This window comes from Balaenoptera borealis (genome assembly GCF_965194805.1).
Source record: "Balaenoptera borealis genome assembly, chromosome: 10".
NCBI lineage: Eukaryota > Metazoa > Chordata > Mammalia > Artiodactyla > Balaenopteridae > Balaenoptera > Balaenoptera borealis.
In genome coordinates this window covers 8,265,992-8,290,106 of record NC_138874.1, presented here as the reverse complement: position 1 = coordinate 8,290,106, position 24,115 = coordinate 8,265,992, and the positions used below count along the sequence as shown (strand labels likewise).

The following is a 24,115-nucleotide window of genomic DNA, read 5'->3' as shown; positions in this document are numbered from 1 at the left end:
TTATGTAGATGGCGTGCTCAGTCAAAGCAAGCTCTAGGAAAGCATGGCATTTTCTCCTTTGTCTTTTTGTCTGCTTATTTCTTGTGTGGGACCGATTCAACATTTATGATTGTTTGGGGAGCTCCTGGCTTAACCCCATTGGACAGGGATTTAATAGTCTCTATGTTGTCATCATAATTCAAACAAAATAGTTATTTTTTTCTGGTGTTCCCTTAGCGGTTGTATTTCAAGGAATTTCAGCATCCCGCATAAAATATATTCCTATATGTGTTTTGTAAACTTTAAATTTGGGACATACTATGCTATTAATTTTGCTGCTGCTTTAATAGCATTCCCTGTATCAGATCTTAATATCTGGAATTACCAGTGCATTTTTTGAAATTTTTATAATTTTTACAAAAATTTTTATAAAATTTATAATTTTATAAATTGTTTTCTTTTTATCAGTTTTTTTAAGTTTAAATGCTTCCCAGAATTTTCAAATCTATAAGAATGCTTTTAGTATTTCTTACCAGAAGAGGTATACTGGAAATCTAGGTTCTTGCCAAAATTCTTAATCAAGTACGTATATTACTTTTATTAGATATTTAAGAGCAATCAACTTGTACCTGCAGTCTAAGTATGGGTTTTGTATATTTAGAAAGATGTGACCATAAAGTACTCTCTGATCTGGGAGGCATAGTAAAAATTCCATATTTAAGACATTTTTTTCTCTTCTCTCTGTGTGGTGGCAAATGAAGCATATTGCTTGAAACATGCCTCGTAATTTTACTGGATCCAGCTGTGCATGTTTTGGTGCATAAATACACTCTGCATTTGGAGTTCCAGTGGAGAGGAGAACACAGCTTCTTTTCCTTTCTTGTGTGATTGCAGATGTCATTGGCATTTGAAATTACAAATGCCTGTATGTTCATGTTTTAATTGCCTCTTAGAAGGCATATGCAGTCTTTTTTGAACAGGTTTCCTAAATTAATTGGAGCATTAAAGGCACTAGAGAGGGAAGAGTCTTATATGAGTCCTATATATCCTGTGTATAAGTGGAGGACACCAGAAGTTCTGTAGTGCAGTCCTATTATACATGCAACCATATCTCATTTCACATTATTTTCTAATTACTATGCTGTGTTCTTGTCTTGACGTCCTCTTAGGAGGTGGAAACCATCCCCTGCTGGTACCCTATGATACACTGACGGCCAAAGAGAAAGCCAAGGATAGGGAAAAAGCACAGGACATCCTCAAGTTCCTGCAGATCAATGGCTATGCTGTATCCAGGTAAAAGCACACCTTCTCCAGTTACACATTCTCGTTGTAAGACTGAATATTTAAATATCCCTATCAGATTTAAGGCTGAAAATGAACTCAGTGATCTCTTTAAATCTTAGAGCTACTGTTTAGTATGTTCAAAATATACATGTCAGAAACATTAATGCCCTTAGCTGTTGTGCCACATGATTGAGTTCCTTACACTTCTTATGTTAAGTCCCCATCCATCATTTAGGCAAAATCCCTAGGCAAAAATGACACTCTATTTTTCTAAATGCAACATTTTATTACATAGTAATAGTTATTTAGTACAGTTTTATATCAGGTGCAAAGTATTTTTTATAAATTAAATCTTTTTTGTTTTTAGCTACAAGAATATTAGCTAACCTTGCAGATTTATCTATATCTGTGTGTGTGTATATATACACATCTATATATTGCTATATGTAAAATGTTAAATATACTTCTCTATGTATAGGTATTTAACAAAATATATTTCGTTTTTACCTTACCTTCTAACAGTCTTTGTAGATGTTGGTTTCCATTTTTCCTTTTTGCTGTTCTAGAGGATTCAAGGACCTGGAATTGGACACACCTTCTATTGAGAAACGATTTGCCTATAGTTTCCTTCAGCAACTCATTCGCTATGTGGATGAAGCCCACCAGTATATCCTGGAGTTTGGTAGGTACCATAGTCCTATTACTAACAGCCCAGTTTTTGTCATTCTTAACATTTACAACATCAGGAGATAGAACAGCATAGACCACTGGGATGCTTGTGGTCTGCTCCCGGATGGTATAAACACTTTCTATCCATCGTAATACTAATTTGAGTCTAAAAGTCAATAGGCAAACTCATTTTTAAGGATGGGTAAATTTTGAGAACTTAAAAAAAATCTAACATGTAATACTTTTCTCCTTAAAATGTTTATTGGCATTGATTTTTCATTTTGAAATATACCTTGGATGGACATCAGATTTTAAGGTACACTTAAATCTTTTCTTATGAAATTAATGTCTCTGCTCTTAAAAAAAACTAAACTAAAACCCTATGGATTCTCCAAATTTCTAGACAATGTAAAGGCCTTGAGTTTAGCCTTTGCAGGGTTACACATTTATATTACAGTATCTGCAATACAGAATACTTGATTATTCTCTTAGAGTAAAAGGAAAGACCTCTTCCCCATCTGGCTCAGTGCCATTTAAGTACAAAAAGAACTCCTTATTTTAAATCTAAGATTCAGAACAGATCATCAAGACAGCCTCCTCTCACTTCTCTTATTTTGTGTTTGTCCTCAGCATTGTTGAATTAAAATTCACATTGTCAATTACTCACCTTTGTGTCAGATCCCCTTCCAGCCACTGGTTGGTATTAGGATATAAAGAAGTAGAGTTTGGTCCTTTTTGAAAGGCAGTGTGCCCTGCTGGTGGTGATCTTCTTATTTTCTTTTCCAGTTTTAAGGTTCCCTTTCTGTTTTGTTTTGGTTTTTTAACCCTCATTCTTTCTGTTTTCAGCCCCTTTCCTTGGGGCCCATAGTCCTAGATCCCTTAATGATACATCAGCAACAAACCCCTCCTAACCAAGGGCTCTTTTTGCTGCTGTTTTCTTAGGATTTATATTAGTTTTCAGTACAGCATCAGATTAAAGTTTATAGAAATTCGAGCTCTGGTATTTTCTTGTTCCTGGCCCCTGGATCCCAAATGTGATTCGAGATTTTCTACTTGAGCATCGTTCTCTTAAAGAACCTCCCTCTTTTTCCATCTGCTTCTTTAGCTACAGTACAAATGCTATATTTTTGCTCTCTTAACCATCTTTTTCATGAAGGCCAATTATACAAACTAATCTATAATATGCAGTCTCTTTGTAACTCATCCAACAATATATTTTTAAAATATGATAGTCATCTTGACTAGTAGCCAAATTAGTCTGAATGAAATTTGACCAAAGAACAAGCATGAGGCCATGGTGAATTTTTGAAGCTTTTATGCACAAAGTTAAGTGTTGACATTTCTAATCCACATTTAAAAGTATCTGTATGAGTAGCAGCTCTGGGATCCAGCCTTCTTTTTTTGACAAGAGAGAGGAGAAGAGGGAATAAAGAGTGATCATTTGGAAAGGGAATAAGAAAATAAGTTTTTGCTTATGTATGGGTAGCAAAAACAGAACTTTGAAGGGTAAAATGTGTTTAGGCTTTGCTTTACTCACATTATATTCAAGTTTCTGAATAAACCTCCTAGGACAGCGTTTGTGTATAAGGAGTGGTGAGAAGCTAACTAAAGCTGACTACAGGGCAGATTCACCCACTTCACACATTTCTTTCTTTCTATAGGATAGAGAAGGTCTTATGAACAGAATTCTGGGGAGAAATAAGGTTAGATTAATATAGAGCCCAACAAAATTAGTTTTTTTTTTTTTTACAGTTGCTGCTGTTACCTGTTCCTTTTTCAGGTGGCTTTGTCGAGGCAAATTACGTACAAGAACTCTGTCAAGAGGAGAAGCACAGTTGAGATTGTCTACACAATCATTTGTTTTCATTTTCATTATTACTAAAAACCAAAATTTCTGTAATACCTTGTTCTTTTATCTTTCACTTTATTGCCTTTGCAGCACATCTCTAATATATTCTTTCTTAAACATAGACTCATGGCGATGGTAAGAATATGCCTATGCCTTTTTTGAATTTTTGTATTACGTCACAGATCATATTCTCTCCAAATCTTTTCACATTTTCTACAGAGGCATTTTTGTTAAAATATATAGTGAAAGGAAAGATATTTCTTGTTTAGTTCTTTGAAATATTAGCAGATTTAGATAGGTACAAACTTCTGTCTTAATAACATTTATATGAGAAGGTCCCTTAGGTGAATCCAGCCATTCTGCATAATATGCTTGAGAGAGATTTAGTACAAAAGTGATTTAAAAGAAATTGAAATTCGCAAGTATTGAAAAGCCATTATTTTCTTTTACTTATTCATGGGAAGAGCACTGTCTGATTTTACAAAGTATTACCTAAGTTCTCTAAAAATTATCCTGAATTTATGCTTAAGATTTAATAAAGCGTATTTCAAATTGTTTTTATTCCTATGAGCAAAAGAACTTTTTCAAGCAAAAGTCAGTTTGATTCTTATAAAATATGGAAGCTCTGCTTACAGATTTTACTGAAACCTTATATCCAGTTCTGAAATTCTTAGCTCTCCAATCTGTTCTGCATTGCATCGTGGTTATTATAGTTTATTACTACCTCTTCTATATGCATGAAACCTCCTTGGTATGCATGAGGGAGGTAGGAAAGGCCACCTTCTAAGCTAAACGCATTCGGTCAATCAGTTCTTAACCTTGAACTCATTTTCTACACCATGGGGAAAATTCGGTGCTTTTTGCTTCGCTTATGGAAATTATCTTTTGACACCGGTGAACTTTTTTATTCTTTAGCAGAATGTTAATTTTCCAACCTAGTATTACAGCTGTGGTCCTCCCCCTCATTACAGGCACTGGCTTCCTGAAATTTTTCCATTGGTATATTAATATTAAAGGCTGTAACTTGTCGTCACACCAAGAAGTCACTATCTTTATTTAGAGGTCCGTGTTAAAATCTAACAAATTATGTTTACTTATTTTCCACTCACTTTTCTCACCCCAGGGAGCTTCTTTTTTACTGAGAGAGAATGTGGGATTTTACTGCTAAAAATGTGGGATTTTTACTTTATTCCAGTTTCCTCCCTACATGTCAATCAGATCTCAAAGCTACACCATTATGTTTGTGCTCGTAACCACGTGTATGGGCTGTCTCAAGAGCTTTTTTATTTTGATTTGGGTATGTCTTTAATCTTTTTTTAAATTACACGGCTGAAGTTAGCCTTTATATTTGTGTATTCAGTTTAGTGGGGTAACGCATTTAGCAATGTGTTCTAAACTTAGCACTTGGGGTGAATATCTTGCAATGTTTGAAGTGCAACGTGTACCTAAAAACTCTTCATGTCTACAGATGGTGGCAGCAGAAGCAAAGGAGAACATTTCCCTTATGAACAAGAAATCAAGTTCTTTGCTAAAGTACAGTATACAATCTGTCCTGTTTTTCCTTCAATATGTTTGTTTACCAAATATACTCTCTAGATCGTTGCCTCTTTGTGGAATGCACTTGTCTACAAATGTGAATTCTACTCTAAGTAGATATTCTGTGGCATGAAAATAACTGCATGAATCATGTGGGATAAATGTGCTCCCAGCACCTTTGGTCATGCTTTAACTCGCTCTGCTGTCCGTACCGTATTTCTCAAATGACTTTGTTCTCATTGAAGTCTGACTCAAAGTTCTCTTTTTTGGCTTTATCATATGACATAAAGGAGAAACATCTATTTCCTAACATTTGAATATTGTTCTGATTTAAAATTTTTAGATGAATATTTCTTTGTTAAAGAGGAAAAACATGAGTTAATTTATCAGTGGGTGTGTTATAAGAACCTATACTATAGAATCCTTATTGTGGGACCTGAATCCTACTCAGAAGAGGAAAACTGAGGCTCAGAGAGGATCAGTTGTTCATATTTATATCCCATGATCTTTATTTATTCCGTTTAATACGAATTCATCAGGAATTTGCTGTGTGCACATTCCAGCCAGTACGGGAAGGAGATGAAGAGTTGCAGAGTGTCCACATTGGGTCCCTTCACATACTCAGTGTTTACTCTGAGCCTAGTCTGTGCCATGCATTGAATTATGTCCTGGAGGTTCACTATCACAAAGACAGAATGCCCTTGGGATGCTTTCCTATTTACAATATGTTTTAGTTAACCTGAAGACCTAATGATTTCCGTCCGTTTCCTCTCAAAGTACTTGCATTTGGTGGTTATAGGTCATTTACAAAGTGACATGTTATTTTGATTGATTAATATTTGGTTTCTATTATATGTTTTCAGAATTGTACCCTTTACTGTAAGGGAGATTTCCCTTGTCTTTTCTTTCTACTCAGTATTGCACCCAAAATCTGTATCAGTCCTCTGCAGTCTGTCTTGGGCTGCACATTGCTGGTTATCTGTTCTGCTAGGATGTAATCGCCCTTGAGAACCAGTGATCAGAAGTGCCGTATTCATGGCCTCTAATCACACTTTAAAATACATTCTTGTATTTCATTGCCTGTGCACTCAGCGCCCCTAGTGATTTTGTTTGCAGATGCATGCCTAATGTGGCTTAATTTCTACTAAGTCTGTGATTCATTCATTCACATATTTATTGAGTACCTATTATATGTCAGTCAGTAAGTTCAGGCAGTGTCACCACTTCCTAGGAAGATCACTAAAAGCTTTTGTATTCCTATTATTAAAAAATATACCTACCTTGTAGGGGAAAAAATGTATTTAGACAGGCTTGAGTCTAAATACTGGTAATGCCAGTTATTATTACTTTTTTCATTTATTTATTCAACAAATATTTATCTAGTGCTTGCTACAGGCTTGCAGCAAGGTCCTAAGCGCCGGTGCGTCAGTGGTAAATGAAACAGAACAAGCAGTAGTCATAGAGGCCAGGAGAGGGCTTTAATGGGAAACAAACCCAGAAATGTTTCTTTCTCTTGTGTGCCCTATAGACTCTTAGGGAGAGAAACTAACCCAAAAATCATACATATAAAATATAAAATTGCAAATGATGTTCAAAGACCAGAGGATACAGGGAGTTTATCTAGTTGACAGGCCTGCGAAGGCTTATCTGATGAAGTGCCACTGCACTGAGGCCTGCAGGAGGAGTGAAATGAGTAGGTTACGGGGTGTGGGGAGAGCATTTCAGACAGAGGGAATGGCAGGTACAAAGCCTGTGGACGGGGGAGGGGGAGGAATTGGCCAACAGCCAGCAGAATTGGAGGGCAGAATTGGGAGGTGGGCTTTGACAGAGGCCAGGTAAGAGCTTTGTGCAGGTAGGTAAGTGGCAATGTGACTTTGAGTAAATCATCCACTTTCTACATCTCAGTTTAATACCTAGAAATCAGGGATGATGGCACCTACCATACAGAGTGGTTACTGGGATACATGAAATGATAGCATATCAGTTACAATCCTCAGATGTAGTAGAGACTCAGTAGAAGGTCATCACTGATTATTTTTGAACCTGTCAGGCACGGAACCGCATGATGTGAAAATATTAAGACTGTTTCATTTTGAGAAAATATTAAGATTAATTTCAAACCACTGAAAATTTGATGTGGTTTTTTATAATTACACACATGTGCGCACACACACACACACACACACACACACAGGGACTGGAGACAGTAGAGTGAAACTTATGAGAGGCATACTTTGAAATGGTGCTGACTGGCATGGCTGTGGATATTGGGGACTTATTGCATGTGGACAGAACTCTGGCTGCTCTAAAAACTCAGCACTCATTCATCCCCTGGAAGAGTCCACTGTGTAGATCTGTTTTCTTTTCCTTTCTTTCAGGTTGTTCTTCCTTTAATTGATCAGTATTTCAAAAACCATCGTTTATACTTCTTATCTGCAGCAAGCAGACCTCTCTGTTCTGGAGGACATGCATCAAACAAAGAGAAAGAAATGGTGACTAGGTAAACAGCTATAACAAATAAAGACTATTGTTTAAGTGTATTTCCTTTTGAGAAAGAGCATCTCAGGTTCTTGAAGTAGGATCATGCAAAGAGTTCCCACCCATGTTCCCTGGCCCCTGGCCCCTTGGAATCAAACACTATGAGAAGGGTGGTTTGGGCAAGTTAATACATGTGTTCTAGGTGTTGAGTTTTCTTATATTTTACTGCTAAATGTAATGCTGAGTAGAAGGAACAAAATACTCAATACAGAATCCACAAGTAGAGGCTGGAGATGCATCAGTGTATTAGTATTTTTTGTTAAATGATGCTTTTTAACATTGGATTCCCTAAAATTTATTCAATCTAATGTTTTTGGCAGCCTGTATTTTTCAGGAGGGCAGAATCTCATTTTCAGAAATTATAACTTGAAATTTTAAAAAATTATGAGCAATCTTGGGATAAAATGAAGTAAACATATATACTTTTTAAAGTTCTCTGCTCACACCAGTCAAGCCAGCATCCTAGCAATGCTTTCTTATTTCTCTTTAAACCCAAGTATTCTTCGGAGATTTATTTGTGATTCTGCTGGGGATTTCAAGTTTGAGTCCTCAAAATTCTGTCAGAACTTAGTATACATGAGAATCAATTACTGAGAAAATCTTCTTCTGTATTACATTGCACAGGAGTCCAAACCAAGCTTTTAGATTGTATTTGAAAAACATTTCTGTAAAAATGAGTACCCTGTATAAAGTAGAATACAGGCTTTCCTTGGTCTTAACTTTTTTTAGTTATCTATTGCTGTTTAGCAGTATTATCACAAGTTTAACATCTTAAAAGAGTATGCATTTATCATTTCACAGTATCTATGGATCTGTCATCAGCGGCTTGCCTGGGAAACAAACCTCTTTTTTTTTTCTTAAGACTTTTTTTTAGAGCAGTTTTAGATTCATAGCATAGACTTGACTTTAATGATATGTTGAATGGCAGTGCAGTATCAGCCTGTTGGACAGGGTGAGATGACATTGAATATAGACTGTCCCCAGAGGGTAAAGAGGAAGTAAGATTCCTGTGGTGCGTAGCACTGGGGGTGGGATCTTAAGCTCATCTCTTTACTCAAATTTATTGTCTAGTTGGTTGTCTACCAACTGATAGGTAGCCAATCATGTGATGTAGGATTGCAGCAGCATTAAAAATGTTTCCAAACTTCTTCAAATAATAAGCTTCCTGTGAAGTTGATAAAATGGTTGATAGTTAAAATAACAGAGAATCCATTCAGTGACTCACTTTGTTTCCACCAACTGTGTTACCAGAAGGAAAGGGAAGGAAGAGCTACTTTCCAAGATGCAAATAATCCCCTCCCCTTCCCCACTATGGCATGGCCTTCTTTCCGCCTTCCCTAGGACAGAGAGAGACCCATCTATCCTCATTTCACACGTGCGCTCATCTACACCACTGGCCCCGTGTTCCCCTGTGGGTGGTGAGTGCACACAGTAGCTGGAAAACACCAGGACACCAAGTTATCGTTAAACACGATGGAACCAAGGCTACTGCAAAGTCTCATAGTCTTTCCTGGCCGGTTAACCTTTTGTAACAGAAACTTTGTTCCTAGAGGGTGTTGTTAATTTAATCACACTCATTAACATAAATCAAAATACAGTTGGAGAATATAGGGAAAAAAATGAAAAAAAATTACGCAAGTTCTGCTCTTTCCCTTCCCCTTTTATTGTGTCTTGTTTTCGCCATTCATTTTTCAGTTTTACTCTAAGAACTGTTCACTAACTACAGAAGTAACTAATTCTCCTTTACCAACTATATCCCTCATAGAAGAAATCAGAAGAACACCACGATTCTGTGCTAGCCTCCGTTGATGTAGTTTTGGGGCCTTTAATAACACTGCCCCAGTTTTTAATGATTTCATCTTCAGTTTTTTTCTTCACTTCTTGGAAAGAGGGTTGGTAAGTTTTCCTTCTCCCACTAGCACTTCTGAAAAAGGGAATGTATGCCATTAAAATTCCAACACACAGGAATGAGAGACATAACAACAGAAGTAACTGATTTCTTCACAGTACTTTAATGCCAAACATAGGTAGAACTTATCCTCAGAGAGAAAAAAATCGGAGTTGAAAAATGAATAAGGTGATGATAAATAAATTATGGTACATGTTGTCCAGTCATTAAAATGATGATGGATACAAATACATGATAACTTAGGAAAACTATCATTTAAAAAATAAAACATTTGTTCAAATAGTATTGATTCGGATTTTTTAAAAGAACCTAAATTTTTATGTATAGTAAAGTACTGGTAAGGGATAAATTTAATGTTAATGGTTGTTTTCTTTAAGTAGTGCATTGTAGATTTTATATTACTATTTTTATGTGTTTTCCAAGTTTTTAAAATGAAAAAAATCTTACTTTAATAATCATAAAGATATGTTTTAAAACAACCAACATCACTATCACATTAACAAAAACAAATTAAATAATTTGTTTGGCATGTTGAAATGGAATCACTGAAATTTGTAAATCTCTGATTTCTTACTACTTCAGTTAAATATGACTTCAATGAGGAAAATACATAAAAAATACAATAAAACGGGTTTTAAAAAAAGACGGCCCTGCTACTGTGAATAAACAAGCATACCTGCATACACATGATAAGCATTGCCATGATCGTTTTAATTTGTGTTTAACAGTTGGGTGTAGCAGTAGTTATGTGGGTCTAAATTAATTTCTCCACAATTAAAACCAGGGTGTTCCCATTAGCTGTTTAGATACCTCCTGGTACTAGAAATTAGGTATCGAGCATTTCCCGTCTAAAGTCAGTATTCTCCTGTCCACAGAGATGAGTTAGATGGGGTATCTGCACTCCAGGAGTATACATGGCAGTGGCTAAGTATATGGGAATAAATATTGTTCCAATAGCAGAAAGCTGAGCGGTGCTATAGGATTCAAAGTAAAGTGAGAACCCCTTAGATGGGTATGGATGGGCTGGAGATTTATGGAAGTCATGACATTCAAAGTTGATCTTAAAAAATATGTAGGTCAGAGATTAAGAAAAAGGTATATTTTTTAGATAACAACGTACAGCATAGAAGCTGGTCATTTAGGAGAAATATAGGTTATGTAGATTCATGATGGAACACTGTAATTGAGAGTAACTCAAAATATCTTTTTACTTAATTCATTAGCACTAAGAAGCCATTGATGCTTTTTAAATAGAAGAATGAGGACAGTCTGGGAGCATAAGGGATTGATAAGAGTAGCATGGCTGGGAAGCCATCGCAGGCGTTAGGAGCTATGGCAGGGGTGCAAGCTGTTGTAACAGAAGTGCTACTTCCAGTGGGTGGTGCTACCCGTGGGTTTGTTCAGCAAGTATTCTGAATGCCCCGCGGGTACAAGGTGCTGTCCTAGGTCTGAGGATAAACACACAGATACAACAGCACAGTTCCCAACTTTAATGGACTTAGAAGTATAGCTGAGGAGACACTTACATATAGAGCTAACCATGAACTATGTTGTGATGTGTGTGAATGAGCCATATATAAAGTGCTGGGAGTGCACAGGAGATGTAAATGCAGAGAGGGGCTGCGTCTGAGAAACACGGAAGAGGGAAAATAAGCATGCCTCGGTAATGAGTCCTATCTCAGGTAGAAAGGAGGAGGCCAACCTGGGGCTGAAGTTTCAGTGCTTAGTGGTTGGAACAATGTTGGTCTCACTAGCAAAAACAAGAAACTTCAGAAGAACTAGTTTTGAGAAGAAGAGTTTAAATTTGGTTAAAGAGGTACGTATGGAAGGATAAAGTACTAACAGGTCATTCAGCTGGAGATCTCCAGCAGAAAGTGGGAGGTAGGTGTTTGGTGTTGGAGAGATCAGGGCAAGAAATGACATATTTGGGGATTATCTATACCCGTCTCCTGCTCGAAGCTCTGAAAGCAGATGAAACTAAGGGAGAATCGGAGAGAAGCTGAAAGGTCTGAACCAAAACTTGGAGAATTATTACATTTCCCGGGTTTTCAGAAGTGGATCTTTGAAGAATAGAGAGAACAATTAATTAGAGAGGAAGTGGGAAGTAATACTGTAAAACAGGAACCAGAGTTTCACAGATTTAAGTAGTTAATGATGCCAAGTACTGTGGAGAGCTCTCCGGGATAGAGACTGAAAAGGAGGTTATTAGATTTGCTACTTAGAGGGTATTGAGAACAAGAGAGTGTTTTCAGGAGAGTGATGAGGTGGAAAGCAAACTCACAAGGCAATGAGTCAGGGAGGAAACTGCAGAATGAATTCTTAAGAATGTTAATAATGAAGGGATATAGAGAAAGGGGATAACGGGATTATGGAAATTGTCTTTAGAAAAACTATAGGCCAAAGTTTATAATTATCAAACCTTAGAGTCTGCACAGAAGCTACACGCTAAAAGAGGATGACACAGGAAGGGAGAGAGATACGATTTGTCTTTTCTTAGGACCTAGCTTTCTATATATCTGTATTTCTCTCTGGTGGCACATCTGTTACTAATTAGGAACACCTAGAGTTAGGAAGCAGCTGATATCATAAGAAGTCATTTTTTTCGAAGAGATTCTCCAACATAAATGTGCTCAGGATACAGAGCAATTCTGTTTCCTATCACCGCAAAACACCCCGGGTCTAGATTAAAACATAATTCTAGTATTATAAATTTGTAATTCAAATTCATAGGTTAAAAACATAATCCTAGTATTATAAATTCAACATCATTGCAGAATGTTTCACTCTGGATACTAGAGAGTGTCAGCGAGTAAGATGTAAAAGATATCGCTTAAAATAGACTAGATTCCAAGAATCCAAAATGTGTACAATTCTAACATGTAATCACTCTCTTTACATGGAGACAGATCCTTGTTAACACACAGAAAGCTCAGTGAATGAGGGCACCTGGAGAAAGTTGCTTTTGTTTTATTGTCTTTGTTCATTTCAGTTATAGCCTAAAGATAAATAATGCCACTCGGGGGGGGGGGGCGGTGAGGGGGGTGGCTAATGTCTAATCTTATGTCTAACATCTACTTGAATAGATCATTGTTTGAAAAAAATTTAGCACTGATAAGAGATTTCCCAAGACCTCGAAGTCACTTAAGCACTTGCGGATGAATGTTTTCTTGAAAAAGCTACCCCATGCCCTATATAATTAATTTTCACCAATACGTTATTTCGCATTGTTACTGAAGTGAGAGATGATGGCCAAAACCTACTGTAATAAAAGTGGTCCACATCACAAAGGTGATCCTGACTCCTTTCTCCCATTCTGCCACGAGCAGTTGCCATCATTGTATTCCATGGCATAGAGCCTGTCTCCCCAGTCCTGACGAGTGTACATCTGCACACTGCTGGTGATGGGAAAGCTTTGCAAGAGAGGATGGGGCAGTGAGGACATAGCTGTCATCATCATTGGGAAAATCAAGCTGAGTGTGGGGGGTGCTGTACAAGTGGATTTTCAAGGTTAGAGCTTTGGTAAGTTCTGGCTGTGGACCACCGGTGCTCTCTGAGGGTTCAGAAGAGTGTTGGATAGAAGTGAAAATAGTGTCAGTTGTAATATGGGAGGTTAAGTGTCCTGGTAGATATTTGCAGATGGCCCCTGGCTGGGAGGGGACTTCTTTGAGCTTGGGTTGGGAGTGGTGATGGAACACCCGGTGTTAGAAAAGGCTTCTTGGAGTAAACATGTCTGAGCTGAATCCTGAGGGATGTTTAGTAGGGATTGTAGCATGGAACTGAGTGAAAGATGTTCCTAAAAACAGGGCCCAGCAAGAAAGCCACCAGACTGCCTGGTGACAGATGTGACAGGACAAGAACGGGTATTGCCCAGGCTCTGGGTTGTGATCCGAGCATTAGTGCGTACCAATGCCATCATGTTGAGTGCTGGGCCCCCTTATTTGGAATCTCCCATTGGTGACCACCAGGAAGGGCATGAAGACCCAGGAACTTAGTCTAGAGGAAATATATGTTCAACTCATGAATTAGCATTAGAAGCCCTTTAAGTTATCACACCTGTAACGTTTTTCTCTGAGGGATTATCAGTTGTTTAAATTCTCTCTCTAGTTCATTGTGTTCAGATTCACTGGATGCTTTGGTATATGTGTAAGGGGTGTGGTCAAGGTCAGGGAGAAGGAAAGGTCAAATGATAAAACATACTAAAAGTAAACATTTTATGCCCAAAGCACCATACTTCCATTGTTAAATAATGTCCATAACAACAACAACAAATTTCTAGAACTTCAGTAGTACTTTGGGGCAGATAAAATTAAATTTTTCTCCTTGTGGTTTTTAGTAGTTATATTCTTACGGGGTTCATATAGATGGCTTTTATATTAATTAGCTTTGCTTTCAATTTTTTTTTTGATTCCTTATAATATGTGCTTTTTTAACCATGTTAAAGATACGCACTCAGAGACTCTTTCTTTAATATCTTTACTCCACACTCTGCTCAGAGAATTGATTCTTTCTGCGTGACATCATGTTGCTTTTTTCCGGCTCATATATCAGCTGTTTATTTTTCTTTTTTTTCTTCTTCTTTTTTTTTTGTTTTATTTTAATTTAATTTCTCCCTGTCTTTTCTACCTTCCCTTCCCCCTTTTCCCTTTTCTCTTTTGTTTTTCTTTTGTCTTCAGCCTATTCTGCAAACTTGGAGTTCTTGTCAGGCATAGGATTTCACTATTTGGTAAGGAGACCCTTGAACAAATACTAGCATGGCCATCACTTGGTTTTCTTTGCCATTTTTGCACTGTGTTGTGTGCTGCTATGTTGCATGAATGCATGTTTGAATGGCTGCATGCATGGTCGTCATAGGCCAAGGTAAGGTCCTCAAGGTTGTTTATAAGTAGCATTACCTATGGTGAAATTGAAGACTGTAACTTTATATACTAGTCCAAAGCACACTTGAAAATCAAAAGATTATATTATTAAAGGTCAAATGAATGAAAATGGCAGCTTCTGCCATATTTTATTTCAGAGGGGTGAAGCAAAACTGGGCCTCTGAATTTGTGTTTGGTTATCTCTTATAGATAAAGTAATGAGTTGTTATACACCAACAATTTTTAACTGCACTTACTTTTTTAATGCTCTTGACTACAGATTTGCATGTCGACCGTATTCCAGACATTGGAGCTTCATAGTAGAGACAGTGAGGCCTGCATTTGGCAAAAGCGACTTTTCTAGCACCCCTCACCCCATAGTAGTCAGTTTTTGTTCATTTCTGAGAATTCACGTAGCTGAAATTCATGTTCCCAAACACCTGCTTTCAAAGAGCCTTGCAGGGCGATCACTCACTTTCCACAGACTCTCCTTGCCGTGGGGCTTTAAGACTTCATAGCAGTCGGCAGAATTTATGTTTTACACTTTCCTGCATCTGGCTTCATAACTGCCAAGGCAAATTTTAGCTCAATGCTCTATAGGTTTTGAGACAGCGTCGGGGTGACTTCAGTAAGAAAACATTGAGTGTACTGATAGAGATGTTATAAGTCCCATTCCATTTACAGGAAAACCTAAGGATTAAGTCATTTCTATAAAAGCCACAGTGGATAAGCTGAGAAATAGGTACATGTACGTGTGTGTATGTGTATATATATATGCAAATAACTTTTACGTTCTTTACATCTTTTGAGAAATGATAGTTTCTGGATATGACTACTTAATGCTGTATTTGGTTTCTAATATTATTATATCTAGTATTTGGGTGTTTTAAAGATATATTTCTCATAAATTGCCTGAGTTTTTGCATTAATGATTCAGTTATCCAAAATTAATGGGGAAATTGTCTTCAGAAAGCTCTCCAGTTGACTGGCTTTTGTTTGACTTCTCTTCATCATAGAAAAATTTCTATGAAAATTGTTCAGACAGAGCTTTTGTGTACTCTTTACCTTCTCATGATAGGGGAAGGCTCTGATGGGGACCCCATAATAATACTTTCTGTTGTGCTCTCTCTAGCTTCTTACATATTTTAACTTCTTGGTTTCCCATGTTATGTTTTGCTATAATTTTATTTTTTTAATTTTTTGAGGCATTCCATATATACGGCAGAGTACACAAATCTTGAGAACAGCTTGATGACATAGCTTGATGAAATTTTACATGTATCTGCCCATTTTCTCAGGTCAAGACATAGAACATTTTCAGCATCCCAGAAGCCTGCCTTGTGCCATTTTGCAATTTATAATCCTCTGCAAAGGAACTATATATATGTAAACTAATCTACTGGTCTACTAATGTAGACTTCCATTACCATGTATTAATTTTACCTGTTGTTTAATCTCTCTTTTCCCTTCGAATATATTAAGGGTTCAGTAGTTGAAGATAAATGCATAATATAACTTGTCATACCAGTCAGAGGAGAAGAACTGGATTTTAACATTCATTCCGTCTCTCTGTGAATCTTGTATTTCATTTAGGCATTGTACGTTAAATCCCTTTGCCTTTAAATACTATTATTTTTATTTTTAACAGGAATTTATTGGAGAGCTACTATGTATCTTTATCTTAAAAGCATATTTTAATGCAGTCTTTATATTATTCTAGTGTCTTATTATTGGCTCAAATTTGCTTAGGCATTTGCCTGTAAAACAATACAGACTTCAAGAAGCTTTTATTAATCAAACATACTCTAATACAGACTTGTCAAAGAGTTAGCATGTTAAGTCTTAGACATGTAAACTTTACATGTTACAGTTACAGCATGGTTTTAGATGTTAACATGATGTCCTGGAGAGAATAATGGGCTTTGAATCAGAAAACCTGTATGTAAGTCCTCTATTTGCAACTAAACCAGCTGAATGATTTGGACAAGGGACTTAACTTCTCTGAACCTTTGTTTTTTGGTTTTTGGTTTGTTTGGTTTTTTTCATTTTTAAACTAGATTAAAATAACTACTAACTTTAGAGATGTATTGCGTGTATAAAATCTCATATGACATGATGAATGTTGAAGTGCTATGTAAACTGTAACAGTACAGCTTTCAAATCTAAGGTATTCTTAGTCTTATTTGTACAGCTTTTATTTAGATAAATCAAATTACATACACACTAAACTAGGGAACTTGGTTATTTAAAATACATGCACTATGAAGCCTTTATAATCTAGCCATTTCCAGATCGAAGCAGAAGTTGTATAATCCAAGTATTTACTTTTTGATATATCAATTATACCGTTGTGGATTTTCCTGAAGAGAGAGAGAGAGAGACCCAACAGCATATATACAGTGGTCTTTTGTAAATATATAGACATATTAATCTCTTATTTTTTCTTTCACCCTATCTTTACATTATATATTTTTTTCTGTATTCTGGCAGACATTAACTGATGATCAAAATGTTTTTCCTGTGCTTAGTTCAAAAAATTGTTTCATGACCTAGCCTAAGAATAAAGTAAGACAGAAGTGAAAGTTGAGGTTAACAAAGAAATACTTGGGTTTCGTGTCAAGGAGCAAAAATACAGAAGGAGATACATTAACCTGAAACATGTCAGCAAGGTGGGATTGGAGACAAGAGGGAAGCATTAAAATAAACCAGAAGTCAAAACTCTTGTCTTGGTGGTGGTCATTGTGGGGAGCTGAGTATGATCCATAATGGAATATTTATTCCAAGGTGTCTGCCGGATTGTAGCTGTTCAGAAATTTTTCTGATATGTAAAGTGAGGATTCCCCAAACTTGAACTTTTATATTTATGTATATCTTTTATCTACTTTAAAATATTTTCTATATGTTGAAGCACACTAAGGATTAAAGAGAGATGAGTCATGTTTTTATGCCTCATATATTCTTTTGAAGGTGTGTAAACCATTTCCTTTTATCTTAGAAAAAGGTAGGGTTTTAAAAAAGGAGAACAAGCCATATTCCCTACAGAACAGTCGTTCTGGGGTATCTATTAAAATACTTTATAGAAAAAATTAGTAAGGAAAATAGCATCTATTTTATATTAGGCTTCCCTTTTGACTTCTGAAATGCTTGTGATTGCAAGGTGGTGCACACTTGTATTTTGGAAAATCAGTTAGGATGGGGTAAGACGCAGGCAGGTTGACAAGGAATAAGGATCCCATTTGCCGTTTTCACGGACACATTGTTGACTAACGAAATATTGCTTTTAATTCTACCATTTCCGCCCACTTATGCTAAGTGAAAATTCTGTCTCTCTAACTGCCTAATTTTAAAGCATTTAGAGGATACTTAAGTCTTACTATTACAGCCTATTTTTAGACTTTCAGTCATTTGTAGGGGAAAGAGAATCTGGTAACCAGAACTCCAGCAGGGATAGTGATGGTGGCACAGGTGTGTGTGTATCAAGACTTCTTAACGGCTTTCTTTTTACATGTGAAAATGAATCGAATGCCTTAATGACATTCATTTTGTGCATTCTTTCAGTAACCAGTTTTGTGTCTGCTGTGTGTGAGCATTCTCTTAGCCTGTGAGGATAGAAAAGCACAGATTTCTTTCCCTCTCTGCTGCTACCACCCCACGCCAATCTACAGGTGTCTCTTACCTGTATGCCTCCACAAACGTACTAACCCTTCTCTTAGAATTCCCTCTTGCCCTTCTAAACTGTGCTCCAAAGCAATCATATCTCTCCCCCTCCCCAACCAAAAACCAAAACAGAACAACAAGATGGTCTCATCACTGAATACACTCCTGTGTAGCCAGTGGCTTCCCATTTCTCTGTAATAAAGATCAGAATTCTCCATCTGGCCACATAGTGTTTGATAGTCTGTCCCCTGTGTACCCCTGCATCCTCATTTCCCAGCATGCTCTGGCTTCCTCATGATGCCTCAGCTTAAGCGGCCTTCTCTCTGCTTCTTGAAAATGTATTCCTTTCTGCCCAGGGCCTTTGCACATGCTGTAATTACTGACAGAGATGGGATCCCATACACCACATGCCCCTCTCCAGTCCCTCACACCCACAATAGGGTTAACTACTCATCCTTCAGATTTCAACCCAAATAGTATTCTCTCAGGAAGACCATACCCAACCTCCCTGATTATACTCTCTCCTTCTACTATTACAACATTCTCATAGCTCTGCATACTTTTCCTTCATCTCACTGATGATGTTACTAGATTAACTTCTTTCTCTGGCCCAAAACTCAGCCCTTCGAGGGCTTATTTTTGTGTCCTCAGAGCCCAGCAGGAAGTCTGGTGCATAGTGGCTATTTTATAAATATCCGATGACTGAATTAATCAACCAACCAGGTCCTACCTTTAAGAAGTCTACAGTCTTAACAGAGAAGATAGATAAGTCAGCAGATGCTTACTGCAATGAGATGAGTGCTATCAATTTGGAATCTTCTTACATTCATGAATAACCCAGGCTTTACATTATTTTCCTTGAGAATATTTGGAAAAATATCCAGTTATCTCATAATTTATGAGAATCACATTTTTAAAAAATTCCTTAAGTGGTCCATGAAAACACTTAGGGCACTTACATTGAAAAGGAAGTAACACATGATTAATGACTTTTCAAACAATCATTAAACTCTACCAACAATGATCCTTTCAGTTCGAGGAACTATTTGAGAAGGCTGGCATAAAATAGTTATCATTTAGAGGCCTTTTCCACTTTCCTGTTTTCTGGTGAGTTGTTTTTTTTTTTAATTTTTTTAATTTTTATTTTTTTATTTTATTTTTTTAACATCTTTATTGGAGTGTAATTGCTTTACAATGGTGTGCTTCTGCTTTATAACAAAGTGAGTCATTTATACATATACATATGTCCCCATATCTCTTCCCTCTTGCATCTCCCTCCCTCCCACCCTCCCTATCCCACCCCTCTAGGTGGTCACAAAGCACCGAGCTGATCTCCCTGTGCTATGCGGCTGCTTCCCACTAGCTATCTATTTTACATTTGGTAGAGTATATATGTCCATGCCACTCTCTCACTTTGTCCCAGCTTACCCTTCCCCCTCCCCATATCCTCAAGTCCATTCTCTAGTAGGTCTGCATCTTTATTCCCATCTTGCCCCTAGGTTCTTCATGACCTTTTTTTTTTTTTAGATTCCATATATATGTGTTAGCATATGGTATTTGTTTTTCTCTTTCTGACTTACTTCACTCTGTATGACAGCCTCTAGGTCCATCCACCTCACTACAAATAACTCAGTTTCATTCCTTTTTATGGCTGAGTAATATTCCATTGTATATATGTGCCACATCTTCTTTATCCATTCATCAGTTGATGGACACTTAGGTTGCTTCCATGTCCTGGCTATTGTAAATAGAGCTGCAATGAACATTTTGGTAGAGGCCTTTTCTACTTTCCTGTTTTCTGGTGAGTTTTTAACATATTAGCAAGACAGTTAATTGTCCAGAGACACCCCAGATTTACTGGAGAATTTCCAAATTTGATGACAGACAGATTCCTAGGAATGCCTGGAATAAAGCAAGGATTTTGCAACATTATGAGCCTCATACTCCAACGTTCCTTCTGGTTGACCTCAATGACCCTAGAACATCATTAATACAGCTCCAAGATTAGCTTCAGGAATACTGGACAAGTATTATCATGTGCTTAAATGAAACAATAGGTCTTGTTAAAGTATATGTTTTTTCCTCTAGGCGAGTATGAATGATTAAACTGGTACCTAAATCTTAATGTTAATTTTAAAAGAGTTTTAATAGTAAATAAAGTAATATAGTGAATTCTATCAATTGGTATCTCTCCCTGATTAAAGAATTAGTGGAATAAGTTTATGTTGATCCTTCTGTTATCCCCGACCCCAAACCCCCTTCATGTGTTTAAATGAGAGGCTATCTTGTATCAGGAGATATTAGAAAATTAGTACAGTCATCCCTCCTTATCCGCAGGCCCTGCATCCATGGATTCAACCAATCGGGGATCAAAAATATTTTTTTAAAAAATTCCAGAAAGTTCCAAAAAACAACACTTGAAATCGCCATCCCTCAAAAATATGTGCATAGCATTTACTTTGTATTATGTATTTTAAGTAATCTAGAGATGATTTAAAGTATAAAGGAGGATGTGTGTACGTTATATGCAAATACTATGCCATTTTATACAAGGGACTTGAGCATCCTTGGATTCTTGGTGTTGGAGGAGGGTCTTGGAATCAATCCCCTGCGGATACTGAGGAATGACTGTATGTGTTTGTATTATCCCTAAAAAGGTTCAGGTTGTGCTTGTGCTTGTTTAATAGGACACATATAATGAAAGGAAAGTCATTTAAAGCACTAAGAATCTCTGAGGATAGTGCATATGTGAGAACTGAATGTGTCACTATTTTGAGAATGTCATGGTTTAAATTTAAAAAGTAGCACAATCTGTTAGAAAATTATATATAACTTTATGTCAGTAAACCTGAAGGTTAAATAAAATGGATGATAGTCAAGGAAAATAGGGAAAAAAAGTAGCACAATCTGCTACTTAAAAAAATTTTTATTCTATATTGGAGTATAGTTGATTAACAATGTTGTGTTAGGTTCAGGTGCACAGCAAAGTGATTCAGTTATACATATACATGTATCTATTCTTTTTCAAATTCTTTTCTCATTTAGGTTATTACAGAATATTGAGCAGAGTTCCCTGTGCTATACAGTATGTCCTTGTTGGTTATCTATTTTGAATATGGTATTCATCACTAGAGGATCCTTAAGGTCTTATCTAACTTAAAGATTCTGTAGTTTTATGACAGTGTGTATGATAAAGGCAAGAGTTTCCTGGATTAGAGTTGCTATATAAAAAAATAACCTAATTCTTATAGAGGTTAAATATCAGACTCAGACACCTATAATGAAAATAGTATCAGAAGATTGTATTAGAGAGATAGATACTTATTTCATTTCAACATATTACTCTGAGAGAATTTCCTGACTTTGAGACAAATGAATAGAATGTGTAATATATATTCTAAGTTTAACTGAAACTTCTCACCAAGTTAGGGACTCTAATTTTATTCTTTTCAATATCACTGACTTCAGAAGTAATAAAATCTTTGACATGCTTCAATTTCTGTCTCTTCATAATTTTGAGAGAAATTTGTATCTTCTAGCATAATTTTATTTCATGTTATTAATAAAGATTTTTCCAAGATTAATCATTTCTTCAAAGAAGAGAATATAATGAGATATTGTGTCAACAGCCATGCTAGAAAAAGTAAAGAAGAAGAATAAAAATTAGAATGACTGTTACTGTTTTCTCAGAAGAGAGAAAGTCAACATTCTGAGACTTCTCAATAAATCAGATTATAAAACAAGTGGTACGTGATATATCAAATTTTGGATGACCTTGAAAACTCCTGAATTATAGAAATCTTATGTTAAAAACCACAGAACAGTTTGGGATTAAGATACAAAAAGAATATTTTGACTCTTAACAGCGTTAGCTTTGTTATTTTTATTATTTAGAGACTTGTATTTTGTGAGAGTTGGCAACAATGTTTTTAAAAACCCAGTGCTTGCTGTATGTTGTTATTAGATTCAGGTATGAGCTGTGATTTTAATTTTGTGCCTTTTACGCTTATACACACACACACACACACACACACACACACACACACTGATGCAAACATACAATCTTAAAGATAAATAGGCAATCCATAAGTGTTTCCCTAAGTGTTCAGAGGTGATGAGAGTTATATTTGAAGACAAAGAAAGTAGCTTGAACCTTGAAAAAAACGTGAGTTGAAGGTATCAAACTTTTGGTTTTTATACTGCTCAGAGCAGTTGAGAAATTACATACAGTTAAGTACATGAAAAAATACAGTCATCACCTTAAAATTTTGCCATCTTACTACGCTTTGTCTAGCCCTTCCTGTTCTTACCAATAGCATGACTGACATTCCTGATTATGGTGATCTGGAAAGCCTTTAGAAGGACGATATCCAGGTTGCTATTTTATTTAAAAGCCTTACTACGTACTTTATCTCTTCAAGACTAACCATTAGTTTAGGCATTTATACATGCCAATAAAATTGATACTTTTGCTGGTCCATACATTCAAATGCTGAAGGTTCAGTTAATACTGCATTCCTTAGGGTCCTTTCTCCACCATTTTTTACAATGAGATGTTTCCATTTAAAGTTGTACTATATCTGCTCTGGAGTGTACCAAAGTGTGTCAACTGATATAGCTTACAGTTTTGTGACTAACAATCACAGGAATCTCATATTCACCACACACATTTCCATTTGACCCACAGAACTTGTCTGGCCACTGGTGCCCTTTCCTACTCTTTTTACTCACATTCCAGTCATTCCACAAATATTTAATTGAGCTCCTGCTCTAAATCAGGCACTATTCTATGTGTGGAGCTGCATCAGGGAACAAAGCAAACAAAAATCACGCCTCATGAGCTTATACAAAAGGAAGTTTAAAGTACCCCAGACCTCCTTTTGGAAAAAGGCATGGATAAGCTCAGTACAAAGTACAAACACTGATAATCTGTATGAAGAGACAGTATAACTGTGAGTTTTAGGAAGAGAGTGAGGGACCAGCCTCTCTGATTTGGTGCTGAATTTGGTTGCATGAGATTCATAGGCATCACTTTGTATCCCCTCTTCCTCCTGGGCCTTCCCTTTGTCATTTTCTGTGCTGCACCCTTCTTATCTTTTTTTTACCTCCGAACATTGGAGGCTCTGGGACCTTTATGCTTCTGTATTTATGTTCATGCTGGCTAATTTCTTTCAGGCGCATGATTTAAAAAATTATCCATATGCTTATGAGGCCCAAGTTTACAGCTCTAACTCAGATCTCATCTCTGCACTCCAGGTTTTTGTATCAGTTGCCTACATCTCTACCTGAGATGAATTGGCCCATCACACTTGACCTGTCGGAAGCAGAACGCCCAACCCTCCCCCCTCCCCTCCCCACACATTTTGCTCCTGCCTTGGGCTCTCCCCACATGATTGAATCCTACCACTGTTCACCCAACTGCTCACACAGTTGCTCACCCAAATGATCGTGGAGTCATCCTTGTCTCCTTTCCCTGTCACCAACATGCAACCCATAAGCAAAACCTTAACATACATTCTTTCTTCTTTTTAAATAAATTATTTATTTAATTTATTTTTGGCTGCGTTGGGTCTTCGTTGCTGCGCGCAGGCTTTCTCTAGTTGCGGCGAGCGGGGGCCACTCTTCGTTGCGGTGCACGGGCTTCTCATTGCGGTGGCTTCTCTTGTTGCGGAGCACGGGCTCTAGCCGCCCGGGCTTCAGTAGTTGTGGCTCGTGGGCTCTAGAGTGCAGGCTCAGTAGTTGTGGCTCACGGGCTTAGTTGCTCCATGGCAAGTGAGATCCTCCTGGACCAGGGCTCGAACCCACGTCCCCTGTCTTGGCAGGTGGATTCTTAACCAC

At 36.9% G+C, this 24,115-nt stretch overlaps 1 protein-coding gene across 6 annotated transcripts in view; it reads left to right on the top strand.

Annotated features, from left to right (window-relative positions):
• The window catches only part of RYR2 (ryanodine receptor 2), a 777,004-nt gene that overhangs the window by 619,044 nt on the left and 133,845 nt on the right, over positions 1–24,115 (top strand). For all 6 annotated transcript variants that reach the window (XM_082407544.1, XM_082407541.1, XM_082407542.1 and 3 more), the window contains 5 exons: positions 1,149–1,272; positions 1,830–1,945; positions 5,250–5,314; positions 7,696–7,817; positions 14,438–14,487. In XM_082407544.1, the coding sequence (XP_082263670.1) occupies positions 1,149–1,272; positions 1,830–1,945; positions 5,250–5,314; positions 7,696–7,817; positions 14,438–14,487 (477 nt within the window). The remainder of the gene's footprint in view (positions 1–1,148; positions 1,273–1,829; positions 1,946–5,249; positions 5,315–7,695; positions 7,818–14,437; positions 14,488–24,115) is intronic.